The sequence below is a fragment of the Chaetodon trifascialis genome, chromosome 24 (genome assembly GCF_039877785.1).
Source record: "Chaetodon trifascialis isolate fChaTrf1 chromosome 24, fChaTrf1.hap1, whole genome shotgun sequence".
NCBI classification, from domain to species: Eukaryota; Metazoa; Chordata; class Actinopteri; order Chaetodontiformes; family Chaetodontidae; genus Chaetodon; species Chaetodon trifascialis.
In genome coordinates this window covers 12,338,622-12,349,874 of record NC_092079.1, presented here as the reverse complement: position 1 = coordinate 12,349,874, position 11,253 = coordinate 12,338,622, and the positions used below count along the sequence as shown (strand labels likewise).

The window sequence follows — 11,253 nt, the reverse complement described above, 5'->3', positions numbered from 1 at the left end:
CGGGTTTCAGGTGGAAAAGGTTCCGGCTCCCCGGGTCGCCCATCATGCACATCAAGACCACCAAGTGTAACCGCTTCTGCCTGGTCGCCTCGGTGACCAACCAGGAAGTGTTCAACCATCCCGAGGCACAGGTGAGACAGCAGTCTGCCTCTCGTGCTCCTTTTGCAAACCGGCTTTGCAAACTTTGATTCTGTCTGTTCAGTGAAATTCATTAACATCATGTCAGCTCATTCGGCGTGAGCCTGTCAAAACAAGAACAGTCATGTCTTCTGTGGCTCTGGAGGAGTGAACATAACCCTGATGATGTCACAGCGATGTCACTGGGGTTTGGAGGCTACAGATTGAAAACAAAAATCCCGCACAATGAACTGGGAGCACGGATTTCAGTGATGTGGGTGTTTAACAGGCAGGAAGCGTTTAGTGATAATACCCATCTGTGTTGCATTATGGGAAATGTAGGATGCAACTTTTTTTGGAACTTGACCAACTAAAAGTCAGTGTATCTAAGCTGCGATCCCTCGATTTCAACCGTTCTCTCTTTAATCTGTCCCCAGGCTTCTTTCAAAATAACACTGTAATCCATAAATGACAGAATTGATAGAGTTCAAGGGAAGTCCAAACCCCAAAGGCAGCTTCCTACATTTTAGCAGCTGGAACCTGAGAATGTTTGACATTTCTTGTGACGTCGTCAAATGATTCAGACCAAAAAATCAATTTGATCAACTAATCATTTCAGCTCTGGCGTGAACAAAAACCGCTCTTACTCACACTCCTACTCATTTTGGGTAATATTATGAGTAACTGCGTGAGGATGTGATCTTTATGGTGTACAATATTCATATTGCAGATATTTGTGATGTGTGCAAATATACTACTTTAATATTAGCCGTGTTTGAGGTAACTAAGAAGACCTGCACTGTGTCATAGCAGTCTTTGAAACCTTCTATTATCTTCTGCACATGAATGTGCTGTTGCTTCAACACCCCGCTGAGCCGTCTCTGGGAGGAGAAACCGCCGATCTGGACAAGTAGGCTTATTTGAATTTCACATGGAGCCGGGAACCACATGGGGTTCGGTTTAAGTGTCTGTGTGTTGTGGGCTCGTTTCCATAATGAGTGGCTGGAGGACCTCCTGAGGCCAGGCTGAGTGCTCGTACCTCCTCTGACTTGATCATGACTCACTGCAGGAGTCCGCGGCCAGTGATTTCTCTGCTGCTGCAGTGCAGTGCAGTGCAGTCCAGTGGGTACAACAGGCTGGCTGTTCGCTGCAGGAGGCAGGGATGACTCGTGAAATGCTATTTTTATCCAAACTGATGACTGCAACAGTTTGACGTGATGCGATCTGCCAGACATTAGACATATTAATCTGCTGGATTTGTTGGGACTGCAGAAACACTCAGTCCACCCACAGCTGTGCGGCGTTTCTTATGTCTGTCCTATCATCTTTAATGATCGAGCGTGTTATCTCTATAAATGGCGTGCCATTTGCCATTTTAATGAGTTAAAATGTCATTTATACTGCCTAAAAGTAAGAAGCTGCTAGCTGAATGTTTGCGAACAGATTTTTTACAGTCATCGCTCAGCAAATATATGTATTTTTCCAGCCTGGGTTTAAGAACAGAGTCATTCACTGGCGCCACATGTGATTTCCACATTCACACACTCTAATTTTCACCAGCATTTGGAGCCAAATGCCCACAGTGTCGTCTATAAGGAGAGCAGCACTGAAACACCGACAAGCTGAGGTGAACAAAACACAGAAGAGTTCAGTTCAATCAGCTTTATTTTAGCCGATACCGATCCATTAAAACATGCTGGATGGAGTCCACCGTGTTAAAGCTAATGCAGTGTAATCCAACAGTCCTGCAGTAAATCCTCCCTTCAGTGTTTTAGATGTGTTCTTTCAGCTGTGCGGTCATCTAGGAGGCTGCAGTTTGTGCTGCTGTTGACCTGTATTTAGGGAGGTGAACTGGACGTTTCGTGGCCGCGGCCCTGCACTCCAGCACCGCTCTGGCCGTCTCAGCAGCTCGTCCTTTTGTCTTGTTTTGTAAACGCTGACCTCTAACAAGCCTCAGCTCGAGAAGAGTGTTCTGCTTTGAATAGAGAGTTTCTATAAAAGCAGCCATTTCATGAAACAACTGGACGTGTGTGTTTGAGTGGCTGCTGCTTCAAGGTGTGTGGGTGTAATGAAGGAGCATCCATTCAGATATGCTGCCACCTCAAGAGTGCCTGTTAATGGATTTCTGTCAGGCGTTGCTGTTTGTGTGTGTCTCCTCTTGGAAATATTAGCTCAGGTCAGCTGTCTGTTTCATTTTTCTTTCTCAATTAGCGTCTGTGACAGTAATTGGTCATCCAAAATGAGGCCAATGACGCACACGCAGGCTGCAGGCTGTCTTGAGCGAAGAGGGGGGGGACAGATATAGTGTCTGGTAATAGAGGCTATTTATATGAATTTTATTCATAGCGACTTCAAGTCTCATAACTGAATTCATGGCTGCCTCTGGCCCACAGTGTTTAGTATTTATAGATGAGGAGAGAAAGAAGAGCTGAAGGTGGTGCAGAAGCCGGTCTGATTTCCATCGTCTTCTCACCCCTGTTCTCTGCCTCCTCCTCCTCCTCCTCCTCTCTGTTTCCAGGCCACGTTCGAAGCCTTGTTCCGCTCATTCGACCCGGAGGTGCAGTTCCAGTACTTCAAGTCTTTCCGTCGAGTCAGGATCAGTTTCAGCGACGCTCTGGCTGCAGCCGAGGCGAGACTCCGGCTCCACAAGACCGACTTCAACGGCAAAGAGATGAGACTCTACTTTGCACAGGTAATGTTTGTGAAGGTCCTCTTTTCAACCTGCTGCATTGATCTAAAAGAGCCGGCTGAGTTCAGTCAGACACTTTAATTTGTCTTATGCCTTTGTGGCTTCTCTTAGCTTCTCTTAGCTAGTGCAGCAACAATGCCAAGTACTTCTGAATCAAACCGGCTGCTGCTGCTGCTGCTGCTGCTGCTGCTGCTGCTGTAAATAAACAGGGCACAGACACAGAATAACCTCTCTTTTTATTTAGTTTTGAGTCTGAAGATGTTCAGTCTTTCTTTATGGTTGCTTTTGCTAACAGGACTTAGCTAACACAGCTAACCCTGGCTCTTAACTTCAGTGCTGTTAGCCAGCTTGCTACGTAGCATGTGTACACCACACTCCACACAGAGTTTCTCGGTGTATTTCTAATCAAACTCTGTCCTTCTGTCTGCAGTCTGTCCACATAGGGAGTCCTCGGTTAGAGCCCCCCAAGCCAGAAAAGCAGTTCCTGATCTCCCCCCCTGCCTCCCCTCCAGTCGGGTGGGAGCAGTCCCAGGATGCCACGCCAGTCATCAACTACGACCTGCTGTGTGCCATCTCGAAGCTAGGACCAGGTACAGCAGGGCTCCCTTTGATCACACCTTGCATTGTAAAAGACATATTTCATCCTCGGTGTGACGATGTCAGGGGAGAGCAAATCACGTCGGCATGATTAAAGGATTACTTTTCTTCTGTGCAGCTTTCATTTCTTTAATGATAGGTGTGCTGACTAACAGATCCATCAGCCCATCCAGGCCACCCAAGATTATGTGCACCCAGACATCAAAAGCTACACCTTAATCCCTCTGCCGCTGTTTGTGTTGCTTATTTATTTGTAAATATTTTGATTGGCTTTCTCAGTGTCGTAAAAGAAGTCCATAGTTTGGTTGTTGTGTAAGTAACTCTTGATCCAACACAATGTTGATATGCTTAAACATTAGCCCGTCAGTCCGACCTGGGGGGCCTGTGGCCGTGCGTCATTGTATGTGGGGGAGCTGCATGTCTGAACACAACGACCTCGATGGTTGGAATTATAGAATAGTGGAAACAAACAGGAGGTCGTCTGCAAGCAAACAACTACGTGTGTGTGCGCGTACCGATTGCTTAGAGCTCTGTTTAAAAAAGCTAAAATGCGTCTGTGCATAATCAAAGCGTGATTCTTAAGCAATGACTCCTCAGTATTGCATTGTTGTCTACCTCGCCTTGGCCCATTGGTTTCAGGTCATTTTAGAGCTCTAAAGTTTCATGAGACTTGAAACTTTCTCAGCATCGTAGTTCAAGATTTCCTATTTCAAGCGTGATTTGTGAATCCTTCCTGGTGGTGCAGTGAAGGTCTTAAAACAGAGCTTTGAACGCACCATTCTTCTTTGTGTCATTCCAAGGGGAGAAGTACGAGCTCCACACCGCCACCCCCACCACCCCCAGCGTGGTCGTCCATGTCTGCGAGGATGAGCGTGGCGACAGCTCAGCCCCCGATGACAGCGACCAAGACGACAAGCCCCGCCCGCCGCGGCCGAAGATCATCCAGACGCGACGCCCCGACTATGTGCCCGGAGTGGAGCAGTGAGCGACGACGAGCAGGGGGCGCAGTGTGACAGCTGTAACATTTCATCCTGAAGTGATTGGTCAAGAGCTCAACACGCTCTCAGAGCTTTTTGAGAAGGTTTGGGGACTTTGGGAAGGCACCTGAGGGTGCTGCGATGTCCTGTAGACGAGCATTTCATAAGACGGAGAGAAAACATAGTCTCGAATGCTGCATTCATGTTCCGTGGGAAAAGACAGGAGGCATGGGCTTCCTGGTGGGAAAAACTGATCAGTGTAGCCATCAAATGATATGTACTGTTTGTGAATTTGAGGTTTGGAGTTGGAACTGAAGAAAATATTAACAACATATACTAATGTTTTGATTGTAGTTCTTAAGTACGATGCCTGGAGACTTTGCTGAACTTTTGGTTTGGGGTGATATTTAGTAGAAAAAAAAAACGTGTTGAGTGAGATGAAACTGGTCAGGTGCAAATAATGTTCTGTACAGGGCCATCAAAGTGATGTGGGTGCTGATTATTCCCACATGACATGAATGCAGCATCGCTCTGACAGGTCATGTTTGCGTTTTCCTCATGTAGAGTTTTGGGACTTAACAGACTGAAGAGGGAAAACGACTTCTGAATGGATTTGTTTTAAACATAACCTTTCCGACGGTTGATTCTTGCCAAGGTGCTACGTGTGTGTGTCCGTCAGCTGTAGAGTTTGCACGCCGTTGGCATGCGCTTCATCACTTCTCCTTTGGTTGCTGCAGCGGCTCCCCATTAGTCCTCGCCACTGCTCGATGTCACAGCTTCACTGTGCAGCTGTCCTGTGGTGGACGTGTTGTCAAGTCAAAGCTCGCCTCTCTCCCGTTTTACAGGCAAGCCCCCGGTGTGCGCTGCTCACATGTCACGTTTGAAAACGAGGAGTTTGCACCCGCAGCGTTGGTCCTGTGATGACTTCTTGCAGTGTTATCTGGGGTTTCCTTCAGTTTAGCTACTTTGCCTGTCTGTCCGTCTGTGTTTTGGTTGTTGTGTAGCAACGAACTGTTGCCGTTTGACATGTAATGAAGCTAAAAAAAAAACAAAACAGCTGTACAAGGCTTTTTATTTGGGAATGTAAGACACAGACCCAGCCCTTTTTAACCATGCTATGCTGTCAGTAAAAAACAAAATAAAACGGGCCCATTTGGGCTAAAACGTTCTGAAAGAAAGTAGAATACAACTGCAGCACCGTGTGGCTCAGGGCGCTAACTGGCCCGTGAAAAGAGTGCTTGTATGTTTTAAGGGGATTAGTTTGTTGCCTGTAGTTCTTGTCTTGTATTGATGCAGGTTGTTAGCTTATATAACACTTGTGTGTAGGAAAATATGCACCGGAAGTGTGTGTGTGGAGTGTGTGGGTCTGTCTCTGTTCAGACAGGTGTGTAAACTGTAAACTCCCCGTTAGCATTGGAGGTGTCGGCCTTTTATTAGTGTTAAGACATGATGTTGATACATACCTGCTTTTTTCTTTTATTGAAAGTTTCCAAAAAACAAGTAGAAACTAAAATATTGCAGCCAATTTCTTTTGAATACTTTGATGAAAACACACCTGACGGTTTCTCTCAGAAGCCCCAGTGTTAACAGATGTGTGTGTCTAGTGATAAATGTATTAACCATTGCAGTTAGCTTTTCTTGCTTTTCCAGCTGTGTTCTCCCTGTGTGTTGCTCTATTGGCTTCAAGCTAAAGCTAAACAAAATCTTAAGCTGTGTAACTCAGTCTTTACACCTGACCTCAACAAAGAAAGTGTGAAAAATGGAAAGACCAGCCAGTTTAAAATGATCTTTGACAAAAATCAGTGTCTTTGGTGCCACAGCAGTTGTAAAATCTGAAAGTGGGCAGCTGTCCCGGACCCCAAAGCCTGCAGGTTCACTGTGCAGCAATTGGTCTGTTCTTATTAAATTTACTGCAAATGTGTTTGTTAATACTGTGTGCACAATTAAACCCACTATAAACTGAAATGATCTGGGCTGCGAGGCACCAGCTGTATTATTACTGATTTATATTGTGCTTACATGGTGCATTTTACTCAAAAGTCAATGTGTGCTTAATGCAACCACAGTGCGCAGACAGCAGGAGTATCAGGTTTCATTACGGGACCCTCTTTATGTAGGTTCAGACCTGCACCAGTAGAAAAATGCTGCTGACAAATCATACTGGTGTTAACTGTCTATTTATCCTCAATTGACCCCCGTCGATGACATGAATGAGGACACACTTTGCATGTGCATTAATAAGGCTCTTTGTGGCCAGTATTGTCTGCTGTCCTGGCTTGGCGAAAGCTGTGTTTTTAATTTTTGGGGGCTTGTGGTAGCAACTTATAATGGATCAGATAATGTACTAGCTAACTTAAATTAAAATGCCACTTTAAATGGGTTGAAAATGACATACAAGCTGCTTTTTTTGTACTTAACAGCATCTTCAAATGGTTACACGTATTAACGGAAACATCCTGTCGACTGTACTAATGCTGGTTTAGTTATGAAGCCTACAGAAATGTTTTTCTTCCAGAGGATCTCACTCCAGCCAGCGTTCAGGGCGATAAGTGAACGTTAGCTTGTGGAAACAGCACTGTGAAGCACATGACGCACTGCCAGTAAGTTAGAAAGCTCATCTGTCACATGTTAGAGGACTGGAGGCTCTGTCAGTTTCACTACTTTTTTACTACTGGTGTATTAAGTTCATTTATCTTTGAGAAGTTCTTAACATTATTGAGTTACCATTAAATAAAGATTTGACCATCTAATTCATGTGTCGTGAAGTTATTTATTTCTAAAGATATCATTTACAACTGAGCCTTCCAGCTCAACAGTATGGTCTTTCAAAATATATGCAGAGGTGGAATTTTGGTTTTTAAATCTTTTTTTGGGGGTGAGATATTTGTTTTTCATATATGTGCAAATGTGTCTAGAAATCCACCAGATTATATGCCATATTGTCAGTGGGGACATATTTTGTTGAGACCTGATGCAGCAGCGCCCTCTGCTGTCTGTAGAGGTGAAAAACCATTGTCCCAGGTCCGATTTTACACTGCCTGCAGCCTCCGTCTTAAAATGTACTCTTCATGGCCCACCAGCGCTGTCAAAATGCATGGTGGAGGCAGCACTTGGTAGCTCTGCCTGGCGGTTTGACCCACGCTGCGACCCCTACCAGCTAATCTGTGCAATTGCGACTGTGGATGAAAAGTGGAAAGTTGACAGTGGGGGCTTCTAAGACAAATTGGACATTTCATCATATTTTCACATGATGGATGGGCAGATCATGATGCTGGGTGGAGCTATGACTCTGCAAGAGGACAAATGGCTGAGACTCCCCACCAGTCAGCTAGAGCTGAAGAAGCCTTTTGGATAAGAAGCAAAACATCTTCTAGAACCACAAAACAAGTCCAGTTGCCTTTGGAAGCACTTAAAAGTCCGCATGTCCTTGATTAATAGTCAGCTATTGCAACAAGCTCAGAAACAGACTAGTTCCAGTAGTTTGTCCCAGTGTCCGAGTGTCCCAGCCAAGCTGCTCTGCACCATTGTTGCCATGAGGGAGGACTGCTTGGAGGGCTTATGAAGGCTGGTACCCATTGAAAGAAGCGAAAACTTGTGAGAGACAACCTGTACCCATCTGATCCTGTAGCTCAGGCAGTAAGAGTAAAGTTTGGGAGCAGGTGGTTGTGTGTTCAATTCTTTTGAAGGCTGGTGTCCAAAGGAAGACGTGAAAAGCTCTGACAGGCAATGCACACCTGTCCCAGACAGACCATGTCCCAGAAATTGTGAATTTATGTGTGCAAAAAACAAACAAACAGATTTTTGTGGCGTGCTCGGGTGGGGTGGGGGGCTGGGGCCCCAGGGATTTCATGCTTGGAGCCCCAAGAGATCCGAGCAATGCCATTGGATGAGGGGCATTTAAAGAGTTTGCATTTGCTGCTGTGCTTCTCTGTTTAAAAGTAATATGGGAAATGGCAATCAACTATTTGTTATTACTGAGACAGCTGTTGGTAAAACTTGTTTTGCATTTATTTGGGGGTAGTTTTAATAAATGTTTCCAGGGATTGAACCACCAACCTCTTAGATTGGTGGACAACTGCTCTACATCCTGAGCCACAGCTGCCTACCTCCTTGTCATGCAGAAGTTCAATGACATTGCAGCTCTTGTGGAGAGCCCGGGGAAACACTGGTGCATCTATATTGGTCTTGCCAACACATGAAAGAAGTTGCTGAGGAAAATATTCGCTGAATATAATAGAAACTTCTGTTAGAAGTCCTTTTTAGACCAAGTGTTATATTCACAAGTTCACAGTTTTAGAACTGACTGTGCAAATCAATTAAAAGGTGGCTGTGGCTCAGGAAGTAGAGCGGTTGTCTGTGAATCAGTAGGTCGGTGGTTCGACTCCAGACATGCCGGCGGTGCGTGGATTCATGTGTACGTCGCTTTAGATAAAAGCCTCTGTCGATAAACTACTTGTACAAACAAAGAAGCTGTCAAAATACTTAAACACTACAAGAAATTAATTAAATTTGACTCCTTGTTTGTTTTATTTTTTAATGTTAGCCTGATGTATGTTGTTTGTTATTTATTTTCCGTTTCCAAAAAAATAAAAAACCAAAAACGAGCTGGTGGGCGTGGTCGACGGTTGACGCTCGACGTTCGGCGCAACCCGTACTGTTTGAGCGGAAAATGGCGCGCGTCTTCTCGGCTCTGCAATAACCTGCTTCATAACGACTTGTGGAGAACGGCTGGAAAAACGAGAGATACTGAAAGACGACAACAGAAAGAAGCGGAGCAGTTCGTCGTGAGTGTGAGGTCAGTCAGTGGCTGAACGGCCACACAAACAAACAAAACAGGGCCGCTGCGTCCGCCGCTTGCTAGCTTAAATTGCTATGCTAACGTCTGTGCAGTTGGTAATCAGCGAACTTATATGAACAGTTAGCGGTGAATAAACAAACGACACGTAAGTCAAATTCGCCCGAGCGATACGAGGAGAAAGTTTTAATTTATTGAGAGAAGGAAAAGATGGCTTTCTATTGTTTTTGTTGTAGTTTTCGACTGTTGTTGTCAGCGGTAATCAACGCCACCTGTGAACCGGCTCTTAAAGCCACACGTCAACGGGTCGCGAGCGTCAGGAGAAGAAGTGGTAACTTACGATAAACACGGTGCTTACATTACATTTAAAATGCAAGAGTTTAAGAAAGTTGTGTTTGGAGCAAGCTGCATGCAGTTTATTGGTTGTTATGTGTGTGTTGCTGCTTGTGTTGCTGGTCGTATGTGCAGCAGCAGCAGCAGCAGCAGCAGCAGCAGCAGTTCTGTCAGTTATGGCTCATTTTTAATAGTCATTCCAGCGCATTTTCCACCTATTTGTGTCATATCTCAACTTAAACTGCCAACTGCTTAAACTGTGCGCGTGGGAAGCATAATTTCCTCACCTCCGGAAATGTGGTTGTCATTGAATATCAATTCAGTCAGTGATTTAAAGATGTTCAGTATCGCAGTTTTTGACATGAAGCCATGTTTGCTCTGTAGTTTCACTCATGAGGTGTTTGACAGTTGTGATAATCGGAATGACTTAGCACCGTAGTGAGGCGTTGTGTCATTTTTGACATGGTTGATTTGTCCACGTTGTGTACAGTCTGCTTATAGGTACAGTGAATTAGCGTTAACAGGCTTAATTGCACAGGTGTTTGTGACGCTGTTTCACTGTTGTGCTCTGTAGTACCAGCCAGAGGGGAGAAGCTGGGACAGGCTGTGTCCTGGGTGTGATGGGTCTGCGGTGATCCTGGCCATTTCCTCACTCTGTAGATGTCCAAGCCTTGAATGGAGGACAGATTGACACTGGTGACTTTTCTGGCAGTCATGACTTTCTGTCAAAGTCTGTTTCTGCTGTGTTTGGTGGAGATAAATGAACAGAGACCTGACTGGATTATAGCGTGGTTGAACTGGATCAGCAGCTCCTGAAGCAGGTTGAACTTCCTGAGCTGTCACAGGAAGCGCATCCTCTGCTGCTTGGTCCTCTTTGTTGACGGAGATGATTATTCAGCCATATTGGTTCCATTTGAATGCATTATCTGGTGTAATCCAGCTTTTTCTACTTTGATTTGAAACACACGATAGCATTTCCCCAGTCAGTGTTTTACATCTTGAAACATTTGTTGTGGTGGCTGGAATTGTTTATTTCAACAGACAATGATATTATTTTTATAATCTTCCCATTGGTTTAATGCTAGGGTGGGGTGATATGACTGTATGTACAAGATGATGGTAGAAATGTGTCCACTGGTAGAGATTTTCTGTACTGTTTCCATCACTGAAGGTATTTAGACACCGTCATCAACAGTGTATGCGCTGTTGCCCTGCTACACAGTGAGCGAGGGTGTGTTGATGACTTTGTGTGGAGTGTGGCTACTTTGTACTCCTCCTGCATACCTGTGTATTGCTTTCTACACCTTCATTGATATTGCGATATTGATTTCAACGTACAAACAGTCATCATTATCCTCTGCATGCTCTACACACACCAGACAAATCTGGTATGTGTCTGTGTGAAAGGGCAATTGAGGACATTTTGCAGACATGATTCTGTGGACATTGTCCAGAGTTCACATGCGAAAATGGCTTTTATTATATATTTGTGGCAGGCAGGACAATGGAGCACTCCAGCTTGCTTTTCAGAGAGTAACAGTCGGTGGTGATAATGCATCTCTATTCTCATGTGGAGCCTTAAAGCTTAGATTTGGAACAGTTTTTGTTTGCATGGAAGAAGTAAATGAAGAAAATAACCAAATGTGGTTTGGTTATTAAACCTATTCTTAATTGAATTTCTAGAACAATTACTGTAATTGCAGTTTGCATATTGCCCCCCCCCCCAACCCCTGCATGAGACGGTG

The 11,253-nt window shown here is 44.8% G+C and overlaps 1 protein-coding gene across 3 annotated transcripts in view; it reads left to right on the top strand.

Moving 5' to 3' along the window:
• LOC139352111 (calcipressin-1-like) overlaps nt 1–11,253 on the top strand; it is a 248,609-nt gene that overhangs the window by 8,434 nt on the left and 228,922 nt on the right. The window contains exons 1-4 of one of the 3 annotated variants that reach the window (XM_070994185.1): nt 1–131; nt 2,636–2,809; nt 3,237–3,396; nt 4,204–7,130. The exon at nt 1–131 is cut by the window's left edge and continues 519 nt beyond it. In XM_070994185.1, the coding sequence (XP_070850286.1) occupies nt 45–131; nt 2,636–2,809; nt 3,237–3,396; nt 4,204–4,388 (606 nt within the window). In that variant the 5' untranslated portion in view covers nt 1–44 and the 3' untranslated portion in view covers nt 4,389–7,130. Of the gene's footprint in view, nt 132–2,635; nt 2,810–3,236; nt 3,397–4,203; nt 7,131–11,253 lie in introns of those variants that run through there. The other 2 variants (XR_011603623.1, XM_070994184.1) reach the window with 2 other exon arrangements.